The 13,026-nt window shown below is 37.9% G+C and overlaps 1 protein-coding gene across 1 annotated transcript; it reads left to right on the forward strand.

The window, feature by feature from the left end:
* Window positions 1-671: 671 nt before the first annotated feature.
* On the forward strand, window positions 672-10,362 carry LOC112574598. Its single transcript, XM_025255786.1, has 6 exons — window positions 672-778; window positions 6,938-7,253; window positions 7,413-7,618; window positions 8,277-8,377; window positions 8,605-8,803; window positions 9,077-10,362. The coding sequence occupies exons 2-6, from the start codon at window positions 6,941-6,943 to the stop codon at window positions 9,197-9,199; spliced, it is 942 nt and encodes a 313-aa protein (XP_025111571.1). The 5' UTR covers window positions 672-778; window positions 6,938-6,940; the 3' UTR covers window positions 9,200-10,362.
* Window positions 10,363-13,026: the final 2,664 nt, after the last annotated feature.

Genomic DNA, 13,026 nt, shown 5'->3' on the forward strand with positions numbered 1-13,026 from the left:
AAGTAGGCCGCCATGTTGTGTGACCTCTTAGGTGTCGCGAGAACTGACTGTCTCCAGAGCTGAGGTCATCAGTTCACTGACATCCTACATTTGTAGATCGCGCAGTGATAATGTGTACATAGGGATAAGTTGAACAAACTGGAGAATACAAGCATGACCGACCATAAACTGTGTTTTAGGAACAAGATGTCAGACCATCGATTTCCTGCGGTACAGATCCTCGCACACACTAATAAAGTTAATGATCCACACTCAGCCTTATTTTTCATGGATTGCTAGGTTATCGTGCTTCTAAAATATTGACAACTTGCAATCAGGGTCGCGAAGTGCATGAGGAAAACAAAGATAAATATTTTATTTCATTTGTCACTGAAGCAGTCTCACTATCTCTGCGATTCCACTCTAGCTCTCCATGAGCCATTATTTCCATCTGTAAGCCATACGGAGCACGGGAATCCCATTCTCACAGCCTTCCAGACAGACTGTGCAAAGAACAATTCGGGAAAGCAGGCGGTTCTATTGTTATTTTATCATGTTAAAATTTGATACCTAAAGCTTTTTGTGAAATCTAAAACACACTGCTGTGCACTGTCGAGGGGTAATGAACAAAACATTTGTGTCCAGCATGGAAACCCCACTGATACTTTCAAAGGATTCATTAACATCGTCCTTGTCGAATGTCTGTTTCCATACCATTGTTGGATTGCTTCTTGCTGGGCATCTATTTACTCAGAAAGCTTTAGAGTTGGATCGAGTAACAACCAGAACTAAAGAACAGGTTTGTAGCATTCAAAATGTTGAGAGTTTAAAATGTATTCACAAAAAATATACTGCTTTCATTTGGTTTTACATGTGACGAGATCATCGGTCTCTGTCATCTCCCAGCATTTGTCCGCTGGAACTACTGTGTAGCCGACAGACATTGGGTTGTTGCCTTCAACTTTCTCCAAGTCTACAGTTTCCCCAATTGTTTACCAAAATCTCTCGACGATATTCTCTGATGTCATTACCGGACTACAGGTAGTTGCTTTATGCCATGTACTTAGAAGTTATTTATCTATTTTCTACTTTATTCCTATTTCCTATTGGATGTTTCTATCACCTAGCACGTTTTCAATGTATCTGTCTTTGCGAAGGAAGAAGTGATTTCCTCAAGGTATACAAATCAGCAAGGAGACTTCTTGTATTTTTGTACTTTAATGTAGGTTAAGGTGCATTTAATACACTGGTTTTTATTTAAGCATAGGTCGGTAACATTTGGTCATAGCAGTTACATTTTGCTTCTTAGCTTTAGGTAGTATTGATAGATTGGGTCTCGAATTTACACAGATTCTTCAGACAATGCCAACAGATTTGAACACTTAGAGTAGTTCGTTTTGTCAACAATATTCATTGAATTAATAAAGATATTTTATTCGTGAACTTTGTAAACATGTTTAGTCTTACATATGTCTATTATATCATCTTTCTCACCAATAGACAATAACCCTATAAACACATAAAAACTCTTACTGGAGAAAAGTGGAATATGTATTGGCACAAGACTATGCCCATGAAATCACCATTAGTGTCCTGCATAAGATGCATAAGGAAATCACGAAGTCATGAAAATTAAAAGCAATAGTTTAATTTCACGAATCTATGTTGCGAAATATTAAACTAAACAACAGAAAGATGCCATCAAACAACTCAACAATCAGATAATATTACAAGGCTATATAACCTAAAACAAATTCTTTTACATCTGTACTTTAAGCTGAGAAAGGGAGAGGTGCCACAGAACTGGAAGCATGGATGATCCGAATTCTTAAAAAAAAGAAATAAGTTGAAAACTGTTGACTATTTAGTTCTTCCTGTGATGGTGCTGCCCACTAGTTTGGCAGCCTGTCATCCTCCTCGTTTCCAACGATTCATCAGTGGAGGCGTGGTGCACCGTGTGAAAACAATCAAACAACTATCTTCGTTTGAAACTCACATCTAATCAAAAACATACCCGGAGTGCGTGCGCGCACACACACACAGATTCTCTCAAACACACCTGCACACACTCTCTTACACACGCACATATATATGTATACACATACACACGCTCGTACACACACACATACACAACTCCTTCTCATTCTCCTTTTCACACACTTTCCCTCACAACTACACACGGACCAACACTCATTACACGATCTAAGATCAACAACTGGCTTGTTCATGCCTAAGAGTAACATTTAATAGCAGAAAAACATTTTTTGCAAGAGGAAAGCACCGTGTCAATACCAAGTGTTTTATACAAAGAAATATGAGAAAGAAATTGCTAACACCGAATGTTGTAATGTGAGAGAACTGATATTGAGTGTTAGGTAACGACATTGTAAATATAGAACAATCCATTTCACAACATCTTTATGCATGAAGTCCACTTAGCTGATGTGAAAAATTTATAAATTTTATATTTATAAGCAACAAAAAAATTATAATCATAGTATTAAATTTATTGAGAACAATTGATAAGTCCAAACAAAATGTATATATATATATACAGTGATACCTCGGTTCTCGAACATAATTCGTTCCGGGAGGACGGTCGAGAACCAAATTGTTCGAGAACCGAAGCAATGAAACCCATAGGAAATAATGGAAACTGGATTAATTCGTTCCAAGCCCAGAAAATGCTATTTACTGGCCTAATTGTATATAATATGTAGAAAAACATGATCGAGTCTCAACAAGAAATAAGAATAAAAGTGTATTTATTAACAAAAACAAAAACAAAAAAAAAAAAAAAATGTATGTACAGTACAGTAAATTGTGTTTCATTTACTGTACTGTACCAAACTTTATGGCAGGAGGGATGAATGTGGAGGGAGGAGGGAAGAGGGATGGTTATTGTCACTGATGACGCAAGCAAGGCGCGCTGGGCAGAATGAACGCCATTCGGCTCAACTCGGCTCAACTCGGCTCATCTCGGACGTTCGGATGTTCGAGTTCCAAATATTTGTTCGAATTCCAAGACAAAATTTTCTCGAATATCCTGGTCGAATACCGATTTGGTCGAAAGTCAAGGCGTTCGAGAACCGAGGTATCACTGTACATCTTTTTCTGATTTTTACATTTTTCTTAATTGTAGATATACCATATCCATGTTTGTAGTACAGTGTACAAATCCGCTAACACACTTAAATCGTTGTAAAGAATTGATATAAAGACGGCAGACAACAAAAACTTTTGAAACTAAAACAAGTCCACGTTTGTGAATATCCACTGGTCTACTCACCTCCACTCAGATGCTTGATTCTGCCTGCGTGCAGTGCCAACAGGACAACAATGGCCAGGGTACTGATAGCTGGACCATGAGTGAGTTTGTTATGCGATATGAGCATTTATTGTTGTGGTCAATTATCAGGGAATAATAAAGCTGCAAATGCATCTGTTTGTAGTTGGAACTAGTTTATAACAATGCAAACTTGCTAACTACTCTTTTGGATGTCACATTGTGCCGTATTGTATTGCTGGATTGAAGGCCTTCATTGAAGACTATGTGGTGGACCCTGACTATAGCAGCACTTGATTCATGTTAGCTGGATGGCGAAACAAGTGTTCGAGTCTTTCTTTGTTATTTACAGTTGTGCTGGGATTATAAACATTACACCAATCAATGTTATCACCCTACACCCACCCAACCCTCATCCTCCCTTTCCTCGCACATAAGAGCACAGGTGATAAAACGCATCAGACCATTAGTAACAACTGCTTTAAGCTGGAGTACTTCTCGTGGTTTTATTCTATCTCAAGCAAGTAAGTAAAAATTCGTTGATAAGAACTTAAATGTACAGAGGGTCTAGAGCAGGGGTGGGCAAAATACGGCCCGCGGGCCGGATCCGGCCCGCCTCGCCATTTCATACGGCCCGCCAAAACATATAAGTTTTTTTTTAATATTCACAAAATTTGACAGTTTTCAACCGAAACTCGGTTTGTTTCGTGCCACCGCGAATTATAATCCCACTTTTATGCGTTTTACCATGAGAGCCGGCAACGCGCATGCGTACTCAGTGCGGAAATCCCCACCTACAGCACGAGGAGTTCGTAAATGGAATAGAAAAGTCAGTGCGCAGAAACCCCCATATCAGTACACGTTGCCGACATGAGTGGAAGCATGAATCCTTCAAGAAAACGTAAAGTTGATACGGAATGTCGAGTGTTTAATGAAGAATGGACACACAAATATTTCTTTTGTAAAACGGACGATAAGGCAGTGTGCTTACTGTGTTGCGAAACGATTGCTGTTTTCAAGGAGTTTAATTTGAAGCGACACCATCAAACAAAACATCGCAAATTTGGCAGCAAGTTTTCTGAAGAAACGCAAGAAAAAAGCCGCGGAGTATGATTGCAAAGCTCAAGAAACAACAGACTATATTTTCTAAACAATCAACCATCCAGGATAGTGCAACAGAGGCTAGTTTCATGGTAGCATATAATATTGCAAAATGCAACAAGCCCTTTTCAGACGGGGAGTTCATAAAAATGTGCATGGTCGATTGCGCAAGTGTCGTGTGTCCAGAAATCAGAAATACATTTGAAAACATTTCATTATCAAGGCGGACTGTCGTGCGGCGCATAGAGGTCATCAACGATGAACTCACACAACAGCTGGACACTGCAAGCCGTGATTGTGTGTGGTATTCACTGGCATTAGATGACAGCACGGATAATGAAGACACCGCACAGCTGCTCATCCTTGTCCGTGGAATTGACAATACTTTTACCATCACAGAAGAATTGTTAAGCATGGAATCAACCACCGGCAGTTTAAGTCTCTGCTGGAGGATTTGGAGGCAGAATATGAAGACGTTCTTTACCACAACAATGTTAGGTGGTTGAGTCTGGGCAAAGTGCTAAAAAGAGTCTGGGCACTGAGGGAGGAAATCATTGTTTTCCTGGACACGAAGGAAATTTCTTGTGAATTCAAAACCAAAATGGGGTGTGAAGAGTGGAGGGTCGACTTCATGTTTGCTGTTGATATGTTCGAGAAATTAAATGATCTGAATGTGAAGTTTCAGGGAAAGGGTTTGTTTGCTCATGAAATGTGGACACATGTGAAGGCTTTTAAGTTAAAACTGAGACTTTGCTCAGCAAGCAGGTGAAGGCAAGTTCTGCCATTTCCCTTTGCTAGGAAAACAGAAAGTGCCTGGGAATATAGCAACCAAAGTTAAGGGCTATTTGAAGAGCTTGGAGGAAGAAATGGAAAGACGATTTCAAGATTTTAGTAACACTGAGCCAGAATTTAATATTCTGGCTTATCCATTCACTGCTGATCCGGGTGCAGCACCTGATGAGCTGCAGTTGGAGCTGATCGACTTGCAGCCAGATCCCGCCATGAAGGAAGCGTTCAGTTCTGCGAAACTAGTGGATTTTTACAAATCTTTGTCTGCTGACAAATTTCCTCACCTGAGGAAATTTGCAATGAAGATGTTTTCACTGTTTGGGTCCACGTACATATGCGAGCAAAGCTTTTCGTGTATGAAAATTAACAGGAACAAATACAGAGGCTCACTGACTGACACAAACTTGGAGGCAGTCCTGAGGATATCTACCAGCAACCTCAATCCAGACTTTAAATGGATTGTGAAAAATTTTGAGAGGGTGCATTTGTCCCATTAAACTGATTAAAGAACAAGATTAATAAATTGATGTAAACTGTCTTTATTGTTTATTGTTATTTAATGTTTGTATAATGGAAAAGAAATGCCAATATTTAATACACTGAGCAGGTGTGGCCCTCCGCTGACTTCCGCCGACACAATGTGACCCCCGAGCCAAAACAATTGCCCACCCCTGGTCTAGAGAAAGGAAACAGTTTCTATGTTTATCAGAATCAAAAAGTTTCACAGTAGACACAAATGTGTAAACGTTTCCTTTCTGTCACCAGCCATCAGCAAAGTAACTTTTGTATAAACATCCTAGAATTTAAAGTCACTGCAATTCAATTCTTATTTTTGTAGTTAATTCTTATTCCTCTTTAATATAAATGTATGACCAATGCAATGGAAACGGCTTTAAAAATTACAGTGTTACAACCACAATCATGCATGTTTTGGTAAGGTTATGATATCTTTTCCAACAACAAAAAATGCTTATATAAATACGAAGTATTCTGAAACGACTTCAGTATTATATACGCATACAAAGTAACCATACCTTAACTTCAGTCTCTGAGCCCACGGCAGTGAACGGAGCAGTGAAGCAGATCAAACAGGCAAACCAAAATCAGAGAAAGAAATAGTAATTTGAGACAAAAAGAAATTACTAAACACTCTTTACATTACAGAAGCCATTATTTACAGAAAAAGAAAGAAATAAAAACAAAGAATCCACAGCACTTTGTCACACACCTGCCGACTATGGGTCAAGTTCATGAAGCGCCATCCCGGATAAGTGAAGGTCCTGTATCTTGTCTCCTTGTACTTTAGTGATGCCCGGACTTTGTAGGTGTTGCTTTACCTCTCGAACGACAGTTATAAGTCAACACCAATTATTACCCTAGACACAGAAACATAAAGCAATATCAACGTGGTCTGGACACTGTCTTAATGTAGGGGACAAGACGAATGTGATTAATTTACAGTTTCGCCCTATGATAACGACATCGCATTATAAGTGTAGCACAGCCTGTCTTCATTGACACTCACTTTTCACACATCAGTAAATCCAAACACAATCTAAATTGTCTCTCCTGTTGATAAAACAAGAGGTAACAACACATTGCAACGAAAAGATACTAATCGCTGAGTGATTCAGGTGGAGTGTTTTTCACAGGTGGAGTGTACACAGTAGAACATGTCGCAAAGCTGCGTTTATAATTTAACTGATACTAATACTACAGATGTGAGTCGTTATCGAGATGTAACCGAATTTTGCTGTTTCGAGTTCTATTGTCTGTTTTCAGATCATGAGTCACATGACAGCGATGATTGCTACTTTTGTTTTGTTTTCGTTTGCTACCATGACATCACATGCAGTCGTCGCGATGATCGCCGTTAAAACTTACCAGAAAGCTAGCGAGCAGTCGTTGACTGAACCGGAAATGACGTTATCAACACAGTCCGTGATCCATTGCGCCTTCAAGTGTAAGAAATACCCACACTGCACAGTGTTTGCTTACGACCATCAGCTTTCATTGTGTTTACTCCGCTCATCCATGTCGACGACAGGTTCTGCTAACATCAGTACAGACAACCCACTGTCGGTGTACAAAGACACTGGTGAGTTGTGTCCCTTTACTAGAGAGTACCGTTCACATGTCCCTTCTTTTATGTGGTTGGTGTTCATGTGTTCCTCGCCTCCGTAAAATCTGAAAGTTGAAACCTTTTTGCGTGTTACTGTCCTCAAGCAAATTTCTTATCTTGTCATCATCTGCACAGATCGCCATTGTCCGCACGACTCACTTAGCATAAGTCACGGGTCAGTGACCATACAACGGTCTGTGTGGTCAGTGGAGGGAAACGTCACCTGTGACGACGACTACTTGCTCCTTCAAACTGTGACGTCAGCGGTGACGTGTTTGGATGATGGAAGCTGGACGTCGATCAACGCTCAGTGCCTGAAGAGGGTGTGGAGGTACCCCGAGGTAGGAGATTTTCATGTTAAAATGCTAAGAAACGAATTCTGACTCCAGTGACAAAAGGAAGACATACACTTATTGCTGGTAATGTGCTAACATTGTGCTATGATAGTTTTACTTATTGACATCTGTAATTTGTTATTAATTTATGTTGCTGAGAAATGATACAGTATTGCAGTTTCCTGTCCCAGTAGATAAAGATATATTAGTCATACATAAAGTGCTGCGTGTCTTCAACGATGCACCTGTATTGCCATTGTAAGGTAGCAGCTGAAATCTTTTGTAAATCTTTCTTAACCATAGAGTGGATGATTTTTAAGACCTAGAGGTTCTTGGCCCAAAGTCTCTATCACTTACTTGTGATACAAAATGTATAGGAAACTGGAAATGCAAATCAGTGTTAAGAGCTATACCAGCATTAATATAATGAAATATACGCAAACTTTATCACATAGATAAGTGTGATTAAATAAACCAAAATGTACTTAAAATATCATAATACATGTATACTGAAAAGTGTGACTGAATTTATGGCTTACAGACAGACATTACAGTGACAGAATAGTGTCTCCAATTGAAAACTGTTCTGCTTTAGACTTCACTTAAAAACAAGGATGGAAAATATTTTAACCGTAGAATACTAGAATGTTCTATTTCTCAACAGACAATTCAACAAAGTCCAAACCCTTTCACTTTTCCCATACCTGGGACAGTGATCGACGGGTGGTCTGTGTGTGTGAATGGAGTTCCTACTAGCAACTCCAGGTGAGCAGTAAAATAGTCTCACATTTTGAAAACTTTGTTAAATACACAAATACTCGGAATTACTGATGTTTGCGTCTAACGTTTATTTCTAAATCTTAGCAACTCGTGCTGGAATTCCAATTTTTTAAAAAAAAATTTTCGTCTCTGTATTGAAAAATAGCCGTTGTTTCCCAAATACGAAGTGAAACATATCATCACAAGATGACTAACTTGTCTAATTTAAACAGAACAATAGCCGAGATTTTTAGCGGCTCCAGCAGTAACCTTGCAGTCCACACAAGCTGGCGATTTCAGGGTTACGTGTCAGTCAATGACATGGTCAGAGGCTCATGGGGAGCACAGGAGGATGTGACAAACCCGCCATTCCCCTTGCTGGTCGGAAAACCGTTTTTCTTAAGGCTGACAGTGAGAAATTCCACCATTGATGTGAGACACTTTAGATTATTTTTCTATAAAGATGTTGTAGTTCATTATCTTTAAACAATTTATCTGCTAATTGATTGAAATAAGTTTTATGTCAACCATATTAAAACAAGTTAGCTTTTGACAGCCACTATACCTCACCAGGTCCAAGGACCACAGTGTCTCTGCAGTTAGAACGGTTACGAGCAGACAGAACAGTCTGTCCTTTATATTATCTTCCTTTGAATTTGCCATCTATGTTAAACATTGTCCTGTGAACAATTTGGTTTTCTGCAGATCTACATGGACAACGTCTTCTTCAACAGACACTATCTGAAATTTCCTCTCTCGTCGTTCTCTCACATCAACATCTACGGCACCGTCAACGTGACGAAAGTCGAGACGTGGTGCAAGGAGTGACTGAGGACAGCTCTGTGTACAGCTGTACACTATGTTTAGTACACGAAATTCTTCTGCAATTAATAGTATCTTCTTGCAAAATATTAATATACTGTTATGCTCAGCCTTAGCAAACTCCCATCTGCACAATTACTATGCGTTGTTTAAATTGTAAATTTTAATTTGTAGAGAAGGGATATTTTTATACATTCTTACAGATTAGAGCTCCTTTGTATGTCAAGATGTTTAGAGGTAGAAGAAAATGTGATTGATAGAGTTGTACACAGAAGCGAATAAACAAAATATTTCTCTTCTAACATTAGAGAGGTGTGTGAGGAAAATAATGATGAATATTTTATTTGATTGTTCAAGAAATGCTTTGTTCAATATTATCACATTCAAAATATTTCTTGTAAACGTACTCAATGATCCCTATACTTCTGCCATCGTAGCTAAAAGAGAAATCGTCAGCCTGCAAGGTTTTCAGACTCACTGGCTTGTGCATGGATACTTCTTACTGTCTAAGAAATGACCTTACCAACGTGCTTTAAGAAGAAGGATTTGAGTGATTTTTTCAGCATTTTTCTGTTATCTCAAAGCCAACAGACTAACAGGCGGGTCTATTGTTTATTCTATCATGTTAAAATTTGATACCTAAAGCTTTTTGAAAAATCTAAAGCACTCTGCTGTTAACTGTCGAGGGGTAATGTACAAAACTTTGTGCGTCCAGCATGTAAACACCACTGATACTTTCAAGGATTCATTTACATCGTCCTTGTCGAATGTCTGTTTCCATTCCATTGTTGGATTGCTTCTTGCTGGGCATCTATTTACTCAGAAAGCTTCAGAGTTGGATCGAGTAGCAACAAGAACTAAAGAATAGGTTTGTAGCATTCAAAATGTTGAGAGTTTAAAATGTATTCACAAAAAGTTTACTGTTTTGGTTATACAAGTGACGGGTCATTGGTCTCTGTCATCTCCCAGCCTTCATCCTTTGTCCACTGGAACTACTGTGTAGTCGACAGACATTGGGTTGTCACCTTCAACTTTCTCCAAGTCTACAGTTCCCATTATTGTTTACCAAAATCTCTGGATGATCTCCTCTTATGTCAATGATGGACTACAGGTAGTTGCTTAATGCCATGTACTTTAAAGTTTTATATCTATTTTGTACTTACTTAACTTTTCACATTTGATCAACTAGCACGTTTACAATGTATCTGTCTTTGCAGAGGAAGTGATAACCCCAAACAACACAGATCAGCAAGGAGATTTCTTGGCTTATTTTTGCCCTTTAACTTTTAACTTAAGATGAATTTAATACACTGGTTTTTATTTAAGCATAGGTCGGTAACCTTTGATCATAGCAGTTACATTTCGCTTCTTATGTTTAGATAGTCTTGTATAGATTGGGTCTCGAATTTACACAGATTCTTCAGACAATGCCAACAGATTTGAACACTTAGAGTAGTTTATTTTGTCAACAATATTTATTTAATTAATAAAGAAATTTTATTCGTGAACTTTGTAAACATGTTTAGTCTTACATGTGTCTATTATATCATCTTTCTCACCAACGGACAATAACTCTAGAAACACATAAAAACTCTTACTTGAGAAAAGTGGATTATGTATTGGAACAAGACCATGCCCATGAAATAAACACTAGTGTCCTGCATAGGATGCATAAGGAAATCACGAAGTCATGAAAATTTAATGCAATAGTTTAAGTTGACGAATCTATGAAATATTACAACAAAAGAAATACTATTACAACGCTCTATAATCTTACACAAATTGTTTAACACAAACACTTACACACACACACATACACATACACATGCACACCTAGTTCTCATTCTCCTTTTCACACACTTTCCCTCACACCTACACACGGACCAACACTCATTACACGATCTAAGATCAACACCTGGCTTGTTCATGCCTAAGAATAACATTTAATAGAAGAAAACCATTTTTGCAAGAGAAAGCACCGTGTCAATACCAAGTGTTTTATACAAAGAAATATGAGAAAGAAATTGTTAACACCGACTTCTTGTAATGTGAGAGAACTGATATTGAGTGTTAGGTAACGACTTGTAAATATAGAACAATTCATTTCACAACATCTTTATGCATGAAGTCCGCTTAGCTGATGTGAAAAATTTATAAATTTTATAATTATACTCATCCAAAAATTATAGTCATTGTATTAAATTCATTACAATACATTAGTCCCAACGAAATGTATGTATATATACATCTTTTTCTGATTTTTACATTTTTTTAAATTATAGATATAATTATAGATATCCCATATCCATGTTTGTAGTACCGTGTACAAACCCGCTAACACAATTCAGATATGTTTAGCATCTACTTGTTACATTGTTGTTCATGTTGCATGTCAACACCAAATACACTACAATGATTAATTTATGTCATATGTTTTTAGAAACAGCTCGAAAATTCGTGGTTGATTGATTGTTTTGCTGTTTTGGCACCGTGCACAGATTTGACTGTTCATTTTGTTCATTACCGTAGTATAGTGGTAGTGCGTACATTCCTCCTCCTCCTCCTCCTCCTCCTCATTTTCATCATCATCATCTTCATCATAATCATTACAAGTTTCTAAATCACTGTTTTTGGCTTGTTAGCTTTTCCTACTTAGAAACAGGTTTGTCAGTTCTAGTTTAAATAAAGCAGTTATTTCAACTTGTACAGATCACCATTTAATATAAAATAGTTGATTACAATATAAACACGTGACTTTGTTGATTATATGAGCGCGTATAAGAGGATGTGTGTGTGTGTGTGATTGTACTTTGTGGCATCTTACTTTCTGTCACTACTACTACACTGACCTCAATAACCTGACTCCATTGTCAATTAAAATGTCGAAGTTATTTACTTTTTCAATAGATTTTCAGACACATGAAACGCTGTAAACAACGCCATCAGTCAACAGCTTCTTTGTGAATGTGTTCTACTGCAGGGAAGCCTAGACATCAAATGACAATAAATGCTGGCGTTCAAAATGATGACCCAGGAAAGGAAATGGATTGTTGACTTACAATCACAGACCCGAGGCGGTTGAAGTAGGCCGCCATGTTGTGTGACCTCTGAACTGTCGCGAGAGCTGACTGTCGGCCTCCAGAGCTGGGGTCATCAGTATACTGGCATCCTGGGTTTGAAGATCGCGCAGTAATAATATGTACACATGGAGAAGTTGAACGTTTAGAAAAGACGAAAACGCATTCAACTGGACCAAAAAACAATAAATTTTTTTAAAAATTGTGAAACAAAAATATTACAACGTTTGAGAATTTTACACCGTTGACTTTGACTACATTATTAATCAGCATAAGATATAGAGCCAGTCTCTCCTCCTTCACGATGTAGTGCAGCGCAGTTGTCGAGGTGGCAGCGAGGCTGAATCACGTGACTTCGCGTTCGTAGTGCTGGTGATGACTACAAGTGTTCGCAAGGTAAATCAAAATCTTTAGTTGTTTATCAAATAACATTTTATCTGATTTTTTGTTAAATTTTTTTTAAAAGTGACCAACCATTACAAAGTAGGCCCCAAATTATTGGCATAGTGTTTCCAATAGAAAAGATAAAAATCAAATGTCTAACTGTCTTACTTTCTATATATATCCATGTTTAAATGTACAAGTGATATTTAACCAATTTTATTAATCATAGTGGAGGATTGGTTTTTTTGTAGATTTATTCTTGGTTACAAAAGTTGCAAAAAAGTACTAGCTACAACATAAGAATAAAGCAAGTATTTCATTATAAGAACAAGAAAAAACACGCAATTTTTTTTATCTCAACCATTCTTAGAC

Source organism: Pomacea canaliculata, linkage group LG10, assembly GCF_003073045.1.
Source record: "Pomacea canaliculata isolate SZHN2017 linkage group LG10, ASM307304v1, whole genome shotgun sequence".
Classification (NCBI taxonomy): domain Eukaryota; kingdom Metazoa; phylum Mollusca; class Gastropoda; order Architaenioglossa; family Ampullariidae; genus Pomacea; species Pomacea canaliculata.